The sequence below is a fragment of the Brachycentrus maculatus genome, unplaced genomic scaffold (assembly GCF_059751285.1).
Source record: "Brachycentrus maculatus isolate JH-2025_06_01 unplaced genomic scaffold, ASM5975128v1 h1tg000299l, whole genome shotgun sequence".
Taxonomy (NCBI): domain Eukaryota; kingdom Metazoa; phylum Arthropoda; class Insecta; order Trichoptera; family Brachycentridae; genus Brachycentrus; species Brachycentrus maculatus.
In genome coordinates this window covers 259459-281954 of record NW_028281050.1, presented here as the reverse complement: position 1 = coordinate 281954, position 22496 = coordinate 259459, and the positions used below count along the sequence as shown (strand labels likewise).

The 22496-nt window shown below is 31.6% G+C and overlaps 1 protein-coding gene across 1 annotated transcript; it reads left to right on the top strand.

Annotated features, from left to right (window-relative positions):
* The first annotated feature begins 3018 nt into the window (after window positions 1–3018).
* LOC148304870 (uncharacterized) lies at window positions 3019–22292 on the top strand. Its single transcript, XM_088267566.1, has 7 exons — window positions 3019–3128; window positions 4011–4232; window positions 15653–15807; window positions 17164–17308; window positions 17397–17507; window positions 17581–20552; window positions 22000–22292. The coding sequence occupies exons 3-7, from the start codon at window positions 15663–15665 to the stop codon at window positions 22290–22292; spliced, it is 3666 nt and encodes a 1221-aa protein (XP_088123692.1). The 5' UTR covers window positions 3019–3128; window positions 4011–4232; window positions 15653–15662.
* Window positions 22293–22496: the final 204 nt, after the last annotated feature.

Here is a 22496-nt window from a genome sequence, read left to right as displayed (position 1 = left end):
GTCTACTAAGATGTATTTTAGTAACAAAAAACACATAAAAATTAATAATATGACAATTGTTTCGCCTAGTTATGGCATTTTCAAACGAATGTTCGTTTGAAAATGCCATAACTAGGCGAAACAATTCTCACAATATTAATTTGTATGTATTTTTTGTTAATAAAATACAACTTAGTAGACTGAAAAAATCTGTTTGATTTAAAAATTAATACATAAAATGGTGAGATTCATTCCGAATTATTTCACAAATATTTTTTAGGAGACAGAACCTTAAATAACATTTCTCTTTTTGAGATTTTATTAAAAATAGTACCATTTCTACTTTAAAATATTAAAAATAGTATTTTTTATTATGTAAATTTGATAAGTAACAAAAAAAGTACTACGCGATTGGCAGTTAAGTATTTACATAACAAACAGATATGACAGCTTCATTTTTCTGTAGTTTTTATTCGCGGATCTCAAGCTCGTCTCAAGCGCTCAAATCAGAATGCGTTTAGCTACGCTCGGGGCTAGTCGTGTGTGAAGCTCAATAAAAAAATGTTAATTGGATTTTCGTTTGTTTTTCAAAATAAATGTATATTGGAATTTTTTTTAATTTTTTTTTTAACTCCTTACCTTTCGATAACTCTTGCCATTTCAAAACCATATGATTGATTCGAAGAAAAAATTTTTTTTAATGTAAAATAGATGTTATAAGAAAAAAATCATTAACGTAAAATGTTACCTGGATTTAGAGAAAACAAAATAGCTTTTTTTCGAATATTGGCCTTGATTAAAAAAAATATCAATACCTAAAAAAATCTATAATATTATATAATTGAAATGTAACTTTGTTTTAATATCACTATAAAATTTATAGTGATTTTAAAACAATGTAACATTTAAATTATAAAAAAGAAAATGACAAAGTAAGTGTGTACTTCAACTATAAATTATATATAAAAAAATCTTTAAATTTTTTTGTTTCACGATAAAATCTCTGCTCTTACTCAGCTGGTTGTATTGATTGCGGCAGATCTCTTCGTGTACTGTATACTTTGGACTAATCGTCAAGTTGTAATTAAATTAAATATTGAAGTGGATGATTTATTAATCAAGTCCACCCAGATGCGGATGTGGAAAGTTGGCGAGTGAAGCATTCCACATAATTAACAGTGAGGACTCAGCGGGGGTTGCTACCTAAAAAAGAAGCTTTCCCAATTTTGCGGACCCTCTAATAAAGTTCGCCGCTGAGCTTAAATTATGTATTTGGGCTAGTGGGCGAAGAAGAGAGTCACAACTGGCAGGTATCGGTGTAGCAATTATTCCCCGCCACTGGAACCTTTCATTTTCACAGTGGCGTTAACGGATTTGCAAGCAGAGACGCATACTCTATGTGTAACATCTATGAGTGATCACCTTGCCTTCATGTAAGTAACGATTAAGATAACACTGCGTCAATACGACGTAGTTTCCTGTGCACAATTGAGTGTGAGTAAGGATTAAAATAAGAAGATTTATTCCTTAGCTGATATAATTATTCACTATTTTTATCAAGAATATACACTACGGTATAAAGATCATTGTAATTTATTCCTAGGGTTATCATTTTAATAAAAATCTTGATTGTTGCTGTTGAGAGGTTTTGATTATATCACAGTGCGTCCATCAAAAACTCATGTCAAATAATTATTTTCATTGCACAGGTATTAAAAGGACGCTATCGTTTTCCGTTTTCTTATACCACAAAAAAAGTCAGACACGTGATACGTCTCCCCTAAATTCGATTTCGAAATAAGATTCCAGCGAAAAAGCTTTTACCGGGATAGCAGCTTTTAGGCTCTCAAATTCAGTAATAAATTAGAATCCGAACACTTATAAAACTTTTTGTCCTGCTGCGTGTAATCACTTAATGTTTGCACATCAATAATTCCGATTACTTTACTAATAAAGGTACCACCCACCTTCGTCTTTCCCATAGAGAATTCTCGAATCTTCGTAATAAAAATTTACGAACTTTTATCTGATTTTTATACCGTATTATTTTCCAAAGAAGGTTTGTTTTTTTAAACAATTCATTTAAAGAACTGGATAAAAAATTTAATTGAATTAAAATAAAATATAAGCAAAGCAATAAAGCAAGTAACATGTAATAAATATTTAATGGAACTATTATTTATTTATACTAATTTTTATACATATACGTATTGGACAATTTTTTTTATGTAATTTTTATTTTAAGAGAATAAATTTTGTGCTTGCCTTTTCTTTCATATAAAAATAAACATTTTAAATTCGATATCTCAATTTGATTTAGCAGAATAATTGGAACATTTCGTAAGAAATAAAATAATTATTTTAGTCAAAAAGACTAAAATACATATAACTAGCATAACATGTAACATATTCTGTTCGGGAATGCTTCCAAAAAATATATTTAATGTTGGTATTTTTTATTGAAATGAAACGCAATTTAATGAAGAAATATCGATAAAATTATCAATGAATTTTTCCGATATATGGAAAGATAAACCATATTTTATTCTTCACGTAACAAAGTGTTCAATTGGTTCTGTGTACAAGAAAATACAAGTATACTGTGTGGGGGATACTAAAATATTTTTCAGATTAATAATGTTAAAAGTGAAAGGAGAAAAATAATTAAACAAGGCATTTTATGTGAATATATTTACTTGATTTACATTTCTTGATAAGTATTAGATACGTAATGAAAAACAAGTATCACGAAACAAAACATTAATAAAATTTCCATGATAATTTTTCTCTTCCGGTTTATCTATGAAATTGTACAAACACTTAATCAGGAACGTTTTCTGTCAGACAAGTTAATTTAATGCGGAAATGTATAAAATAACGCGGCTAAGAAAATATTCAAGTACCATAACGCTGCCAACTCTTTTGTAAATTGCCTGAAATTTAACAGCCTTCATTGATAATTACTTGCGTCGTTAGGTTCGAATTAAGGGTACTCACGGCCGAAATCGAATGATCAGTCTGGTTTTAGCTCTGTCAGGGGTTGGACGCTTTTTCCGTCGAAGTTCTCGGAGCCATTTACGTGTAATCGAAAACATTCAAAGCCTGTAGGCAATGAATAAGTGATTATTCTAAGGGTTGATATACGGAAGGTGCGACAAATTAGTTTGTTTATATTACACGAGGGATTGTTTGAAATTCATTGTTTACCTGAATAAAGTACATATCATTAATGGTGAAAGAGGTGTCACAAAATCTTTGGATAGAGTTATAAATAATTATTTAAAAAACAACAATAACAAGGTAACTCTACTAAATAACCATTTAATCAATGAGATAAAAAATGTTGCAATCCGAGTTTTATTAAAAAATATTTACAAAATCCAAACATAATTATGGCACTTTAAATGAATAAATATAAATATTTTTGTATTTACAAATAAATTATTATGAACATTGTTTTTAACCAATAAATTATGACAAAAGTAAAAACATTTAAATTAAATATAAACATTAATTAATCGGAATCAACGTCTTGTTTAGAAATTAAAATTTTTTGAATTTTTCGATTGAATAGTATATTTCTGAAATTTAAAAAAAATCAACAAAAAAATATAACATTTAATGATATTTTATATGAGTTCGCTTTTGTATCTTCATTGATATCGCATTTAGTACCTCCCGGGTTCGATTCCCTAACGGACAAACACAAAAGATGAGTGTTTTTATAAATTTCTTTGAGGAATATCCCCTGAAGTAAAATATAATATAATGAATTAGGTTTTATCATAAAACAACAAAAAGTCAATGTAATAAAAAAAGTTCAATCAGTACATATTTGTTATCCAATTCATATTAGTTTTTAGATAAGATTTTCTCCTGAGTATTAAAAGGTTAAATATAAATAATATTTTTTGAATAATTTTAGAAATTTAATTAGTATTGTTACAGTAATGATTAAACTGAGTATTTATCTAACATTTGATAAATTAACTTTAGCAGTTATTTAAATTTTTCATTTTATGCTTTCCAAGGTTTTCATATTTTTGCGGACGGTGTTTTTATATACAAGAGGAAACGTTTGTCAAGTATGTCAATGTACTGACACAGTGCGAAGTGATTATTTTTGGGTAAAATAAACATTATTTCAATTCAAGTTAATGTTTTAAGAGAAATGACATAATGAGTTCTCCGCACAGCAGTGGGGTCAACGAGTTTCGTCATAAAAGGATATGACAGCACGAGCTATTTGTGACGTAAGTATATTCATTGATAATAAAATAAACTTTAGTTTCCTACCCAAAGGATACGTAAATATCAGTAGTATGGATTTTTCAGTGGAAAAAAAAACTATAGTAAATTTGCTATTATTTTTTGTTAAATATGATTTTATATAATAAAACCCTTCATTAATGTATTTTAAACGAGTTATAATATACAACATTTTGAGTATGTCCAAATACTTTAACTGTTTACAAATCTGGATTATCTCAAATAAGGATTTATTTTTAACATTATAATTTTTTTGATATCTCATCATAAATGATGAAAAATATGGAGGTTTGGGCATTTACAGGGCTAATGACCGTCATAGGCTTGGTTAAGTGATCACTTTACACACGTGTAGTATTCACCAATTCTACTCTACTTAATTTACTACAAATTTACTCTAGTAGAATTACTGAATTTTACACGTGTGTAAAGTGATCACTTAACCAAATTTATGACAGTCGTAAGCCTTTTAAATGCCCAGACATCCATATTCTTCTTCATCTATGTTGATATGTCAAAAAATGAGTTATTAATAATTCAACGGACATGCTCTTAGCATTAAAAACTTTGCATTTATAATAACTGTTTTTGTTCTAGAAACGTAAAGCAACATTTTTTCCCGAAATTGGCAACACGAGGTGGACGTTTTAAAAAAAATCTTTGAAGTTTACTAAAAGTCTACTTCAAGGAACTAGTTTAATTAAAGTTTCAGGGAACTAATATTACAAAATAGTTATATTACTTTGAACGAATAATAAACTTATATACGTAAAATTTTAGTATTTATTGGACTAAAAAAGTTACATTTCTGATGATTAAGAAAAACCAACTTATGTTTTTCGATTCAGCTAATGAATACAGATTCATCCAACGAATTGATCGGTGATATGAAGGGAAACAATTTATTAAATTGGGTTGTGGTTCCGTGGATATAATCGCGGACTCTGGGTCAGATTTTCTGGGTTCGAGCCCACTTTGTCACAAATCGATGTCTCGATGCCTATAAGATTGGTATAGAATTTAAATATTTGTGAATATAATAAGAACAAAAATACTTCTCGTTAAAAACAAAGTGTATTTCAATTTTCAATATTCGTTTTAACGATTTTAATTCGGCCCTTAGCCGGTACACTTTCTCGTCCTGATAACTGGAGAAAGTTCTGAAAAAAATTGATTCGGCTAACGAATAATTCGTAATGCATGTTATCCCAAATCCGCTAGCCGAAATATTACTGTACAGACGAATTGAGCCTTTGTCGCTGCTGTGAACAGGTAAATAAGTCAATACCTAGAGAGAAATAAAATGTATCTACCTAAACAGTCCCGGGGAGAGGAATACTAATTAGAAGTTTGAGAAACTTTTGCTTTACGACTCACCTTAATGAAATTTCTGGACGAATTGTCGACGAGTTGTGCAGTGTGCAAAATATGTACATTAATTTGTAAAATAACTTTATGTATACAAATATATTGAACTTTTGTCTAAGTACCCATAGTAAAATTAGCGAGTCGGGTTATTGCCCCTTAGTTTGTGTCGCGGACTCAAACCCACTCTAATCACAACTTGATAACTATTTTTGATGAAAAGCATCTCAAACAAAACACGAAAAATATTTTTCAATAATAGGCATCTCCAACTATAACTCACAAAACTATTTTTATTCTGAATATTATTAATATTTAAAGCATTTACTTTGCGGTTAGTCATTTTTACTTTTTTTTTTACAAAATTTTAAATAATATTAGTATATAACCACTCACCCAATTTTTTATGTCTACCGATTTCGAGACGTACCCGTCTCTTTGTCAGGACAATCACAACCACAGCAAGCAAACTATACCACCCTTCAACATCCAGTGCATGTTAAACCTCGGCTCGTAACGCATGTCTGTGCTGAAACCTTTAGTGCATGTTGGGATCGACCAAAAATCACATGTGTTAAACATTTTGTGTAGTTTTAAGTGTGTAAATGTAAATGGTGCTAAGGTGGTGAAGGGTGGTATTGCATGCTGTGATAGTGATTGTCCTGACGAAGAGACGGGTACGTCTCGAAACCGGTAGACATAAAAATCTCGGTGAGTGGTTATATAATAATATTATTAACATTTTTGTAAAATAAATAAATAATTAAAACTATTTTAAATAATAGACTTCTCTAACACTTACAGTACTTGATAACTATTTTAGTAATGGCACTCTAACAGAACATGATTATTATTTAAATAATAGGCATCTTTAACTCTAACACATCTTGATAAATATTTTTAATAAAGGCATCTCTAACTCTAACACATCTTGATAAATATTTTTAATAAAAGGCATCTCTAACTCTAACACATCTTGATAAATATTTTTAATAAAAGGCATCTCTAACTCTAACACATCTTGATAAATATTTTTAATAAAAGGCATCTCTAACTCTAACACAACTTGATAAATATTTTTAATAATAGGCATCTCTAACTCTAACACAACTTGATAACTATTTTTAATAAAAGGCATCTCTAACTCTAACACAACTTGATAACTATTTTTAATAAAAGGCATCTCTAACTCTAACACAACTTGATAACTATTTTTAATAATGAGGATCTTTGGCCCATGGTGACACGTACTAATACTTTGTACTTTTAAAAATGGGTATATTAGGCCCACGAAAGAAATTGAAGTACTTGTATATGTGATAAAATTTTTAAAAATCTCTTTGAATCGAGTGTAGCTCCGTGAAAAGCGCATCTAACTACTTTCGAAAGAGAACCTGGTTGTAATGGTCGACGATTTTCTTTCGTGAGTATTTTAAGTACATACTATTTGTGAAAAAGTGGATATTTTAGTCGTTATTTACAAGATATTTTTATAGATACGATCAGCGTATTAAATTATAAATGTAAAAGCAAATATAAAAACGTCATTATAAATTTTCTTTTATTTACTGATTTAGTGTTTATTTTGAGAACTTCATATACTTTAAATATTTAAATCAAACACCGATTTGAGTCCAGTAAGATATTTAAAAAAGAAAACATTTAAATAAAAAAACGTGTGACAATTGTTTTGTCTTGTTGGAGCATTCTCAAACTACTAAATTTATGGTACCGTAAAGTGGGTATACATTGCACCAAAATATTGCATTTTTTCAAAAAATTGTCTATTCAGATCAGGTTTTTTACTTTTTCTGAGGTTTCAACTATTGCAATGTAATAACACATATACCTGTAACATGTCTGATATGTTTTTAAATTTTTATCTATTTTGCCTGTATTTTTTTTTTATATTTATATTTTGGTGCAAAGTATCCCGGGGTAAAGTACAACTTTGCACCATGATATTTTCTCTACACTTTTCGTACTAGAATCCAAATTGATGCAAAGTAAAGGCTATCCTACAAGTTTTGTTGCACCTTATGAAGGGTTTTGGCTCACAGCTCACTAAATGCAGATTATAATATTGTATAATTATGGAAAAATAAGACACTTGATAGAAATTTTTAAAAAAAAATATTGAAAAATCTAACAAAAATGTTTTTTTTTTCAATACTGAAGGTTTAAAATTATATAAAATAAAAGGTGGATATTAAAACATATTGTACTACATAGGTAATAGGACTTAAAATTAAATTAGGTCTAAATATGGTCAAGTTCCGGGACGGTAAAGAAACCTCTTTTGGATTGCACTTTCGGTTCTTTTATGGAACCCGCTACATCCTTCCAAGAATATTGAAGAAAGTCATCCTTCATCGGCCACTTCCACGATTTGAGACTCTCCTGCATGGATTTAACAGCTCTGTCTTTCTTTATTTCCAAAATCTGTCCCGGAAATTTTTCTCCTTCATAATGAAATACGACATATTCTCCCACCTTCTTTTTTACTGGTCCTAATGAAACGGAAGAACAAATACGATAACTGGTTTCAGTCATCGTTTTTGTTCTTCTCCCTCTTCCTCAAAGCTTCCGTGTGAACTATAATCAGTTGATGCTAGATATGCTGGAAGTTTCGATGCGGAAGGTGGGATCATTGATGTAGTTGGTTCAGGTGGCATTTGTGTCTCGTCAACGTTCATTTCGACATTTGGATCGTGAGCAATGCTCTTACCTGGTTCTATCGGTATCGTTTTCCTGCGTTTTAAGACTGAATTCTTTGGGTTGAATCTGTTTTCTTCCAAAAACTGTTGAAAACTCTGGCGCACGTCATCGTCATACGCTTTTAATGGCAACCGATTAAGCAACTGACTAGTTTTAGCAACAGTCAAGGTTTTATGTCTTATCCATTCAGAGCCTTGTACGTTGTTCTTTAATATTCGTACTCTTCTGCCAAATCCATCCAAATAGGCTATTAGAATGTAGCGAATGTTAAAAACACTCACTGGGAAACCGTACTCACTCATGTCTACTATGCAGTTTACGAAGGATTGCTCTTCGCCCTTGTCACATATCGGAGGTTTTCCCACAGGTTTTGTGTGCTGACCTTTGAGTTTATAGTTAATCGTCCTTCTGGGAATTTTCTTCAGCCTTTCTTTGACTGATTTTCCATTTCGAATGGCCTCCAAACACTGCTCCACTCTCTTCGGTGTAAAATCGCAGTATCGTCTGGCATAAGGCCGCTGTTTGTGTGTTCTTGACATTTTTAAAAAAAATATACCATCAGGAATTAAGTAAGTACACAAAACCTATAGATATTTAGCAAACATGTCAAGTTGTACTAGCCGTTTTAAGACTTTTCATCAAATTAATTAACTATGGCCTTTTGTGGATACTTTGCACTTGGTGCAATGTTACCCCAAATGTGGTCAATACAAGTCAGTTCTTAAAAAAATATTATTTTTACAAAAACTTGACAATGTAACTAAAAAATACAGCATTTGAGAAAAGCAGGGCCTATCTACCTACGATTTAGAGACCACTCGCTTGTTGTAACTAGTTTCAGTATACTGATTCCACTGGATTTTTTCGGACACAATTTTCAGACAGAAAACTTTCTTTACGTTCGGACAGGAAAAACGCATTGAAGCAATAGCGACCGACTGTTACTTCTGTAAACTAAAAAGTAGATTGAAGTGCCATCTATCAGAAACAATAGAAAGTATAATGAAAAATGACATGTATCAGAGATGACCAGCTCTACAATTTCTTTACAGAAGGTGGTGCAAAGTATCACCCATGGTGCAAAGTATACCCACTTTACGGTAGTTTGAGAATTTCATAACAAGGCGAAACAATTGTCACTGAATTATTGTTTTTGTTTTTAAAAATACCATAAACATTTACATAGACTCAAATAAGTGTTTGATAAAAACTTTTAAGGTATGAATATAATAAACGTTTTTTATTTCTTCGTCAAAATGAAATTAACGAAATGAATATACGACAGAAAATTAATTTGGGGACTTACTTCCGGGTTCTTTTAAATTATTTTGAGAAACGTAAATCTCCTATTTAAGTACCCGAGTGTTATTCTCATGAAATTTAGGGCCTTTCACAAGAATGTTCTCCCTTTTTACTGATGTCGATATTGTACTTACTTGAAGAAAACAGCTGTATATTAGAGACTATTAAAAACTCACAAATTTATATCGTATACAAAAATTTAAATGACATATTTTATAATATATGTACGTAAATATTTAATTATTATGTTCTTCTTTGTTGCATTAATATTTAAATTGTCTACCAGCGAATTTAGATTTTATAAAACACCGCTATACATAAAAAGTTGATTTTTATGTATACAGGTGTTATGCAAAAAAAAAAACTTATAAATCAAATTCATGACTGTCTTTCATTATGCATTTAAGATTGGGGACTAATTATGCGCAAACTTATATTATTTTATTAAATACTAGCTGTACCCAGCCACGCGTTGCCATGGCTCAGTCTGGTTAATAAATAATAAATCAAATAGAAAAAAAACGCATTTCAAATACGTTAAATTTCACAGTTTAACGAGAGTTTCTCTTACATTAAACAGATGCAAATGTAAAAAAATCTGAAAATATATTTTTATCTGCCACATATATAAAATACCTGACACAGGTGTAAGAGCATAAAATTTCAAAGTAGTTAATGAATGACTAAAGGAGATGTAGGATATTAAAAGTAATAACAAACATTTTTATTTTTATTGATATCACATTTTTGTTTAAGCTTGGTTAAAAAAAATCAAGAGCTTCGTGCTACATTAAATTAAAGTTTACTTTTGATCGTAATGTCATTGAAGCTTTTCTTCGGTGCCAAAAATGACCTTGAATGGTTGCAAATCATGTTGAAGGGTAACCCTCGGTGTACTAAAGGGCAGAATACTAAATTTTAAAAACCGAGGTTCACCCATTAATATTATTTGTAGCCTTTTACGTTCTCTGCGTGGTGATGTATGGCACATACGTCATCTCCGGGTTAGAATAATAAATGGCTAATTAAAATAAATACGTTTGTCACAATGTTTTGTGGTAATAATTTTGATGAAATAACTCCAAGAAATATATTTATAATTAAGTTTTTCCGAAAAAAGTAACAATAAAAAGTTATTAAATTTCCAAATGGTAAAGAATTATCTGGACCATCATATACATTATGTGCACAAAGGTTGCTATATTTTATATGATCTGGAGACTCAGTCGGGTATTATTCCCATATTTTGATATCAACACCCAAACAAGTTCATTGTCTTCTCAAATTATAGAAGCCTTCTCCGTAGTTTAGAGGTCACGGGTTCGATTTCTAGGGAGCTCAAAATAAATGTACGTGATTTTTCACTTTATAATTAGAGTGATACCAGGGAATAATAATTCCGAATCCGGTAGTCGTTAAGCAGAGGTTTCAAGTGATATTACACCTAGTGAAAGATGAAAAACAAGGAGGTTGTTATATTAACATGTTATGTTATCTGGTAACCATATATTATTATCACTTTTGCATGTAACAAAAAATCATTTTTAATTTTGAAAAAAAAAAGGATATCAATTTTGTATAAAAAATAGTTTGAAAAAGTTTGAGAACTGAAAAATTCACCGAGTTGACATTTTCCTGAAGTGAGTTGAAATTATCGTCAACCGCAAAATAAGAAAAATGAATATGTTTTCCTTTAAAAAATATTATTATTTAAATAACAGGAACCAAACAGGATTGAGAATTTATTTTTATTTCGAGCTAATAAATTCGAAAACAAAGGATTCGACCCCTGTCGTATTCAGCAAGAGATTTCAATTAATTTGCGCAATTTCATTTCAAATCTCCGGCACCTACATATCTGTGATATATCCCAGATTTATGGCATGCATATCCAAATTTATTGCGACATTCTCTGACTCCTGCGCTCCTGGTCGTATTAAACGACACGAGTCTGAATAACGGTCTAAATTATTTCCTTCATCTCATTGCTATTTGAACTCGACCACGGAATTCGGAGAGTCAAGTTCCGAAATGACTAGAAAGTATAGATATCAGTTTTCGACGACATTACAATCAATCCAAAATTAAAGAAGAAACGGATTACATTCATGTGTAGCTAGACATGCGAAAGAAACATAGACTAAACGTAGTCGTAGAAATCTTGGTGGATCCAAAACTAAAAAGATATACAAAAAATGTAAGAAATAAGAAGAGTAATAGAAAGAACAGAAAAAACTGAATACGAAAAAAATTTAAGAAAATCTATATCCACCAATCTAGATTATAAAATAGTAGAAATGAGAAAGGTTGACATATTCTGCTAAATTATTGGATAACTCCCTAACTTATTTTCAATTCATTATTATTATTTTCCGCTATGCTATCTCGGGTTGAAAATTAAGATTGAGTACTAACATTCGATCACGAATTGGTTATGTTGATAGATCAAATCATTCAATAAAAGGTTCATTTCAGCCATCTATTTTCATGGATTCAGAATATTTCCAAGGTGAATTATAATAAGAAAATTTCCAATGCAAATTAAAACTAAAAAATTAAGTATGTCTATCTCAATTTTTTGATCTTTGTCAGAGAAACGATTTCTTCATCTATCTCATTTATCTTCTTTTGTTTAATCCGCTTTGCTCAATGTTTTTCTTTACTTACTTTACTTACCTGTACTCTCCGGTATTTAGATAAAAAGTACATAATACGTTATGTAAGTATCAAAATAATAATCAATGTTTAAGAAGTTTGATTGATGACAATCTAATCAATCTTATCCGTATTACTGTACATTCTGAGTCGAGTTCTGGAGTCAAGGCTAAACCCCACTAGATTCCTGTTTTCAAACACAAGGCAAAAAGTAATAAATTCTTATGTTTGAGCATAATTAAGAACAAATATTTAATAAATGAAAAAGTGATTTAATCTGATTAGAATGCTCAGGTTGGTTATTTCAAATAACCAACCTGAGCATTCTAATCAGATTAAAAAATTGATATGATAAAATTGATTGAAAGGGATGAATGAAAAAAAGTAGAAGTAAATATTTTGGCGACCATACTGGAAGTCTTTTGGGTCCGATTCCTAGGGAAGGAAAATGAATAAAAATTATTTTTACTAAAATGTTTGGTTAATATTACACTCCACTGATACCAGAAGAACAGGATTGATTATCTTGTCCTCATATAATTTGAATTCAAGATTACACCGCGTTGATCGATGCAGTGTCCAAAGCACCATTAGAGGTGGATAGTGGTAGGAATGAGGAATGAAAATAAAAATATAATAAAGAGATTCCTAATATCTGTATTTTTTCATGAATCACGTACGTAAAATATGATTTCATTTTATGTACGTAAATTGACTTTTATAAAATCCTGTTTTAACATCAACACGCATTGGAAATTTCACATTTAAAAGAGTTATAAAATAATCATTAGTAATTTTAGATTTCATTTCATTTTCAAATTTAAAATCATACCTTTGTAACAAAAAAGCAATATTTCAGGGAATAAATAATTTAAATTTCATGAAAGAATATTTAACCGACTGAAATTGGTTTATTCCGCGTATTCGTGGACGTAACATACATAATGAAACCTTAAAAAATACACTCAAATTCAATCGTTTGAAGTCGATGTAATATATATTTCAATTTTGTAAAATATACGAAAGGGTTGTATTGATTTTTTCCGCGCACGCAAACTTATTTCCGTTAGTACGTGTATTTTATTTCTCTAGGTATGGAAATGAGATTTCAGCAAAATCTCGCAGTTGAATAAGGCACTGATACTGTGGCCGTAATCACTTAAGTCAGTAATTAAATTAGGATTCCTTTGTCGCTATTGTATTTCAATTCTAATTGTCTTCAGACCTCTTAATTCGATTTATGGCTGTGTGGAAATGTAGATCGTTATTCATCGACATAACTATGTTATAAATATTATTCATAAATTCATTGAACTGGCATTAAATTTTTGGAAAAACATAACGATTTAAATATAAAAATAAGATACTTGTAAGTATAATTTTTTTGAGTTTATTAATGTTAATGCATTTCCAATACTAAACTCAAAAGTGGTCTTATACAAGTGTTTTATTTTTATGTTTATATTAAATATAGTTCACAGTTTAAAAAGATTTTTATCACGATTTACACACAGCGAAGGTCTAAGAATTAAGAATAAACGTCGAACGAAATAAGAGTCGAACGCTGCAATATATCGTTCCGAACATTATTAATTTGTTGTCAAAATAAAATATGGAACCAAGGCAAAATAAAAGAATGGCTGAATGATCAAGAAAATGTTTACATTCTTAATTTTTCTCTCTTTTATATACCAATATATATATATATACCAATATTAGGTTATATACCAATATTAGGTAAAAATGGTTGAAAACAGTGACACAGGGTGGCTTGGTGGGTCACTGAATTTTTTTTAATGTTTAAAATTGTGATTTAAATAAATATATACAATTAGTGTTAACAAAAAAAATATGAAAAAGAATAAAAAATCCAAGAATTTGGATTAAATTTAACATCACATAAATCTGATGCTGTGCCCAATGCACTATGTGTATTAAGATGAATTATAAGGAGGAAAAAAAGTTAAATATCTAAAGAAATTTTAAAGGAAAAAATAATATCATTAGATATTTCCTTTGATACAAAATGATAGAGTTTTAATCTGATTCACCTTTACTATAATTCTAAGCACAATAGCTTTTGCTTTTCTTAAATACGCTACAATTATTATCTATGTTCCTTTTTACTCCCCTTCCCCCTTTTATTTATTACCTTACGAACTTCTTTACACACCTGAATATATTTTTTGTTGCTCATTACTCTTAGTGATCACCTGTCGATGAAAACAACTGTAGTTTTCAAAACTAATCATGTGTAATGAAATAAAACTCAAGAAGTGTTATTATACAAGTGTTTTTTTAATAATTTTTTAATATTATTAAAAGGAATTATGCCGTAATACAGAACACTTCGTTTGTGTGAAAGCAAATCTAGGCATTTATTTTTGTTTTCCTTATTGAAATGTCCTTTGCCATTCAATATCGTAAGAAAAAGATTGTAAATAGTTAAAAGGTCTGTTAAATTGAAAAAATTGTTTTGTTCTTAATGAAGTGTTTAATTTTTTAAATAATTAAAATATTTTTTTTTACTTATATTCCATTATTTGATTCAACATCGGTTAAGCAAGATTCGTCAATACCCAATTCAAACCCCGCCCACTTCAACCTACGTGTATATAAGCTGGTTCAACAATAATTTTTAACCCTAGCGCATGTTTAACCTCAGCTCTTAACGCATGTTTGTCCTGCAACCATTAGTGCATATTGGTCTTCGGGTCGATCAAAAATCGCATGTGTTAAACATTTTGTGTAGTTGTAAGTGAGTAAATAGTGCTATGGTACTGAAGGGTAGTATTGTTTGCATGTTGTGCTAGTGATTGTCCTGACGAAGAGACGGGTACGTCTCGAAACCGGTAGACATAAAAATCTCGGCGAGTGGTTATATACCAATATTACTAACATTTTTGTAAAAAAATAAAAACAATTATGAAAATTAATTGTGTAGCAATACAGAATATCCCGTTTGTGTGAAATAAAACACAAAAAAAACCTTTTTTTTTAAACAATTAAAAGCAACTTTGCCGCAATACAGAAAACCCCGTTTGTGTGAAATTAAATGGAGAAAAAGTTTTTATTTTCCTCATTGAAATTACTCATTGCCTTTCAATATCGTTAGAAAAGATGGTAACATAGTTAAAAGGACTGTTAAATTGACAAAATTGTTTTGTTATTAATGAAGCGTTTAATTTTTTAAATAATGCAACTATGGCGCAATACAGAATACCCCGTTTGTGTGAAATCAAATAAAGAAAAAGCTTATATTTTTTTGTTATTGAAATTACTCCTTGCCGTTCAATATCGTAAGAAAAGATGGTTACATAGTTAAAAGGGCTGTTGAATTGAGAAAATTGTTTTATTGCAGCAGCATCGGGGGCATGCGTCCCTGGGCGGCGCTGGCGCTATGGGCGGTCTTGTGGGCGGGCGGTGCAGACGCACAGTGGCCATGTCCCTTCAACTCCCTGTGCTGGTGCCGCCCTGGTCAGATCTCCTGCGTGGCTGTACCACTTCACAAGCTGCCAGGTAAAGAGAAACCAAACACATCTTAAGTAATTATCATTTTAGATATTATTTAGAGAGGAATCATGAGTGAGGCGTCCTGTCCAACATCTTGGCCATGCTCCAGTCCAAGAAGACCGAGAAGAAAGCGCAACAATACGGCGGCTCTACTTTCCTGCCTTCAGACTCAGCCGATTGACGACGTTTTTCATGAATATATTTTTTAAATGTTCTCTCATTATCATTTTCATATCGTTATCCATACCTGTATAAGCGCCCTTGAGGTAGTTTTTTTTACGAAAATGGCGCTGTATAAATCATCCAAAATCATTATTATTATTATTATAATTTATGTACTAAACATACTACATACATAAGTCAATATTCCCGATAAGTGATTTTAATAATTCATTTACGGATATGGGATTGATGTTAACGAGACTGACAAAGAGGTAAGAAAGTAACAAATAAGAATTTAAATATAAAGCAATAAAAGGTACAGTAAATAGGCATATAAAAAACATAATGTAAGGAACATGTTTAAAAGAAAAAAAAAATTACTTATCACTAACACAAATATATACTCGTATTTCCAATAAAGTATTATTTCAGTTCATTCATTTTGGACACCTGACTGGATTCTATTTTATATATGTTAGGCATTTGTTTAATTTGGGTAAAGACAATATATTGTAAGGACTTCACTCCAAACTTAGTAGTGTTTATCGCCTCCGCGTGTATTTTATTATGTCCTGGTGTATTATAATGATGAATTTCTTAATGTATAGCTCTCTTTCTGTGTTGCTTTGGACTCTGCGCCATGCGTATTTAGTGTACTAATGTCATTCACGTGTCTTGTTAGTAGAATTCCAAATAATTGTAAACTAAATAGTCAGTTTTCATTTTTAATGCCACCAAACAATTTGTTTGCCGTTGCCCTTTAAATTTATCAGTCCTTGGAGCAGGTTATTTTATGTAATAATGATTACACATTAATAAAAACAATGAGTAAAGCTTCTAAATAAAAATAACACATTAATAGAAACAATGAGTAAAGCTTCTAGATACAGTAAAATCGAAGAAATAGCTCGTAATAGTTCTAAATGAATCCACCATGGCGTGAGACTATATATACGAGTACACTTTTTAATACGTAAGCGGGCACCTGATACTGGTGACAAATAAACATAACGTACGTAAGACCACAGAGTGACAAAAAAATCATACTACTCGTATTTGACGAATAATTAAGCTTATCAACACGAAGTCTCGGCAGTGGATAAAATAATAAAAAAATGACCTAATAATATATGTTTTTAAATAATTTAAGATAGATCGTTAAGTATGTAGTACTCATCAAAATATGATATACTTTTTTAGAACTAAGCAGTACTGGATTAGTTCACGTAGAAGTAGCAGGCGCTGGATTACGAGGAGTTGAGAGTGGAGCTTTGGATGCTTTGAGGCTTCAATCTTTAGCATTACCTGATAACCGTCTACACAGTTTACCCGATAAAGCTTTCAGGTTATTTATCTTATCATAATAATAAAAAGTTATTTTTATATTATGTTATAATTTTTACAGATAATATAACGTCTCTTACGTTTTTCAGCTCTATGTCGCTAACATTATCATCTCTGGATCTTGGATACAACGAGATCCCTGATATTCCATTTAACATTCTGAAAATGTTAAAAATTTTAAATTGGCTTAACCTTCAAAAGTAAGAACTATCAACTATATAATTCATACTCAGATAAAAATATAAAAAAAATAATAATAAACGCTTATTTCAGCAATAACATCGCGAGTTTATCTGGCGATTGGGCCTACATGAAGGATTCGTTAACAAGTCTCATATTGACTGGGAATTATATTACTGAAATCACCGGAGGAACACTCACGCAGTTGAAGCATTTAAATAAATTAGACATAGATAACAATAAAATACAATTCATCGCTAGAAAGGCATTTCCAGTCAACCTGCAATCTTTGAACATGGCAAACAACCTTCTGACACATTTCCCTTTGGAACTTTTTACCTACCTTCACCACTTGCAGGTTTTGAATCTGAAAGGTAATTTGATTCAACGAATATCGCAAACAACTTTCAAGCACCACAAAAGCTTAGAAAGATTAGAACTAGGTGACAATGGACTCGAGACATGGCCTAGTAATATATTTAATGAAACATTAGTCGTAAGGCACTTGAGTCTCGAACTGAACCATATTAAAGTGATACCAGCCAATGCATTCAAAGGAATGAATACAGTAAAGTTAGTAATTTCCTACAACAAAATAGAATATATAGACGATTTAGCGTTCCGCAGTCTGGAGCATACACTAGAATATTTAGATTTGGAAAATAATCAGTTGACAGATGTCCCTAGAGCTGTTATGGACCTTAAAAGACTCAAGCAATTCTACTTACCGTCCAATAAAATAATGAGTATCGATTACCTACCGCAGCATATTAAAATATTATCACTGAATGGAAATTTGTTGACATTTATTCCGAGAGAAGCGCTGAAAAACTGTAGCTTGACTCATCTCGACTTGGGATATAATCTGATAAGCTACATCGAGGAAGGAGACTTTGATATATGGGGAGAATCGGTTAAAACACTTTATCTGAGAAGTAATAAGATAACGAAGCTAGATGCGGGGGTGTTCTCCGCTCTGCCTCAGATGAAGGAGCTCAGTTTAAGCTTCAATGACATTCATTACGTGCACCCGGATGTTTTCATCAATATGTCGCAGACTTTGCGAATATTGGAAATGTCGTTCTCGATTTACAGGGACGACTTCCCAGATGACGTGCTGAAGCACTTGACAAGTTTAGAATGGCTCACCATTGACAACAACAACATTCAATCTATATCGACAGACGTCGTGATGTACATGCAGAAACTCCAATATTTAAGCATGGAGTTCAATAGAATAACTAGCATTCCTGTTGATTTCTTCAATACGCATCATATGGATGTTATTAAAGAAATTAATTTATCTTATAATCTCCTGGACGTAATAGAATCGGAGACAATAAGTTCTCTGTCTGAACTACAAATCGTCGATTTTTCAGTCAACAGAATAAGGAATGTCTCGAGTGGTGCATTTAAATCTGTGCCAAAGTTGATGCACATAGCACTGTTTGATAATTTGTTAGGTGAAATTGGAGATCGAGCATTTTACAATCTTCCTAGTCTTCTGAAATTGGAATTGCAGAGAAACCATCTTAAAGACTTTTCTCTTCGCATGTTTTACAACGTGTCTGATATTGAAATGCCGTTTTTATTAAATATAAGTAGGAATGAATTAATTTTGTTGGATGATAATGGACCTGAGATATTCATCGAGACACTAGATACGGCACATAATCGCCTGGCTGACGTCCCGACACAATTTTTATATAAAGTATCGAAGAAATTAAAACGATGTATATTTTCTTTTAATGAAATTGGAAGCTTAGAAACGAATGCTTTCGAAAACTTAGAATTATTGGAAATATTAAATTTAGATAATAATTACATAAGTTACATAAGAAGAAGAGCATTTTTCGGTCTAAAAAAACTACAAATATTAGATTTATCTCACAATAGAATAGAACAATTATCTGTAGAACAATTTTCTAATTTAAATAATTTGAGGTTTCTTAATTTGAGACGAAACCACATACGATCCTTGCCAAGAGACGTGTTTAAGAACACGATGCTGGAACACATCGACTTAAGTATTAACGAATTCACAGTCTTGCCATCGATGGCATTCTCTCAAGTGGGATTTACGCTAAGGCATCTGGATATTAGCCATAATAGTTTAGAAAACTTGGACAGAACGCTGTTTCAAGAAACCCCATTTCTCTTAAGTCTCGACCTAAGTAGTAACAAATTGACTATTCTATCAGACAACCTGTTTAATAGTCTGGGAAGTCTTCAAGAGTTGGATCTCAGTTCTAATAGTGTGAGAGCAAATTTTAAAGAACTTTTACACTATCTTCCAATTACAAGATATCTGAGCCTTTCGAATGTCGGATTAAAAACTTTTCCATTAATCCCTCTCCGAAACCTGACATCGCTAAATCTGACTTTCAATTTTATCGACAGCGTTAAGGAAAATAACGTAAAAGATTTGAATACCTTAAGATATTTATATTTGAAAGGAAATTCTTTTACGACCGTACCAGCGCAGATATGGTCACATACACCTTATTTAAAATGGCTCGATTTATCGAAAAATCCCATACAATCGTTGAACAAAAACAGTTTCTACGGATTACCCAACTTAGTACATTTGGATATCAAGAATTTGCATAAGCTGAGTCATTTTGACGTAGATACTTTGTCAACCATAAAGAGCTTGGCAACATTCAGAACAGAAACCTATCCCAACATAAAAGGGTTCAGATTAGGACCCCTTGTCGCAGAGGTGCCAGGAATAAAAAAAATATACCTCTACGTCAAAGAAGAAAGTATTGAAGATGAATTGAACGGGATATTCGTTCCGAAATTGAGACATTTACAAATATCCGGAGTAGACTTGAAAAAAATCACAGCGGATTGCTTCGAGGGATCTGAAAAACTTTTCGAGTTGAGTGTACAAATTTCTGATACCGCGATAAGGGAACTGCCTTCCGGATTCTTGAGAGATCTTGGAAAAGTGACGCAGCTGACATTAGATCTCTCCAGAAATGAATTGAACTCCCTTAGTCCGGCAACTATGTATCCAAACTCTACAACGTGGGAGAGGTTCGCCACGAAGCTAATAGCTGGTAAGTAATTAATGTTTTTTTTCCACCGTAAACTTTTTCGCGTTAATAAAACAATAAGAGCATGCCTTTAATTATGTACCATTCGGGTAAAAATAATAACTTTGTCAAATGATTTCTTCTTGGAGCATATTGGTGGAAGTTTTGAATCGAATATTTGAATTCCATATGCAATTGGTTACCGAGCTTTAATAAACTCATGGAAGCATATTTTTAAATAATTGAAATTATCAGTCAACAATATACGAGTATTGTATTTTGATGACTTAACCAGTTCTACACTGTAAGATTTTTTTCTAAGTAAAGAAAATTTCTGCACCTAATTGTTATTTATTGTTACTTTCATTATTTGAAATGTAAAATAAAATATCCTAGGAGTTTTTTCACAAAAAAACCAAGTAAATGTTGTCTGTGATCGGATTTGCATAGCTTTTTTATATAAGAAACTGGGTAAATATTTTTCATCAATACCTGTTATAAACGGATATATTTCTCCCTTAGCACAATACTTGAGACATTTTTTTCCAATTCATTGATTTGGTAATCACTTTTTGTAATAACTATATATTTTTAATTAAAATAACTTAGTAAATACGAAAAATCAAATGTGACACGTGTTTTGATAAAAAATTAATTCCCCTCTACATCCTTCAACGTCCCAAGGATACAATTCTAAAATAAAGCTTCACATACGGTGGTTGAAAATGATGCAAAATGCATCGATATACATATCACAATAGATTTGTGAAAGAAAAAGTGGTATTTATATAGTAAAATTAAAATTAAAAATGGATAGATATTACCATAAACTAACTGCCGAATCAATAAATGAGAAAAAATTGTCTCAATCATAGACCTTGCGTTAAGGGAGAAATATATCCGTTTTTGACAGGTATTGTGTGTTGAATTGGTATTTACCAAGTACCTGAAATTTATATAAAAAAAAGATTATTTGTGGAGGTTCTCACCAAAACGTTACATTTCCATTGTAAATGATTTAAAGTAATCAGGAATCCTAGCTTGTAAAATTGTTACGTTTTAGTGCAATTTAATGATTTCGTAGTGTCGTAGTTGGGTAGACGCTAGGCTGCGAAGCTGGCGTCGCGGGTTCGATTCCCACCAATTGCAAAAAAAAATCGAAAAAGATTTATTTTCAGTTGATCTGGGTTTTGTGATGCAGACAAGCATCTAAATTAGACGCTTTGCGGGTTATTCCTCAAAAAAATGTTTAGCTATACATTTTTGTTCATCCCTGTTTCGAACCAATAATATACTTAAAAAGAGAAAACATGTTATGTTATACAACATGTAATATATTATGTACGAATTGGCTACGGCCATTAATAAAGATTTAAAGAAGTAGTGTTATTCACCAAGTAAAAGTTTAATAAAACAAGAGATAGTTTCTGTTAAATAAATTGGTATCTCATCCGTCCGAATCATCCCCCAGGCGGTCTCACGGTGTCGTCCAACCCCCTGCCGTGCGACTGCGGCGTGGCGTGGCTCGCGCGCTGGGTGCGGCGCTGGGCGCGCGAGGCGGGCCCGGCGCGGGGCCGCGCGCCGCCCGCCGCGCACTGCTCGCGCGGGCCGGCCGAGCGCGCGCTGCTGCGCCTCTACCCGGAGGACCTGCGCTGCCACGCCAGCGCGCTGGCCGCCGCGGCGCCCGTGCTCACCAAGAACACGCTCATCGGCCTGGCGTCGGCGCTCGTGGACTTCATGCTCGTCAGGTTCTTTGTTGTGTGAATAGACGAATTTTGTTATATCGTAGTCATACAAGAGAAAGTCATGCATTTTTTTACAAAAACGTAATCATTGACTATTTGATATCTTACTAGCTTAACCCTTACTGGTCCAATGTGGAATCTCATTCGACATCGTTTTTTTACATAATATTATTTATTGATTCGGCATTAACTTTGTGGAATGACATGATTATTTTATTAAAAT

Excerpts from the sequence above, each read along its gene's own strand:
- LOC148304870 (XM_088267566.1), top strand. The coding sequence starts at position 15,663 with ATGCGTCCCTGGGCGGCGCTGGCGCTATGGGCGGTCTTGTGGGCGGGC. Across the intron at positions 17,508-17,580 it reads AATTGGCTTAACCTTCAAAA|CAATAACATCGCGAGTTTAT; the intron begins GTAAGAACTATC and ends CGCTTATTTCAG. Across the intron at positions 20,553-21,999 it reads CGCCACGAAGCTAATAGCTG|GCGGTCTCACGGTGTCGTCC; the intron begins GTAAGTAATTAA and ends ATCATCCCCCAG.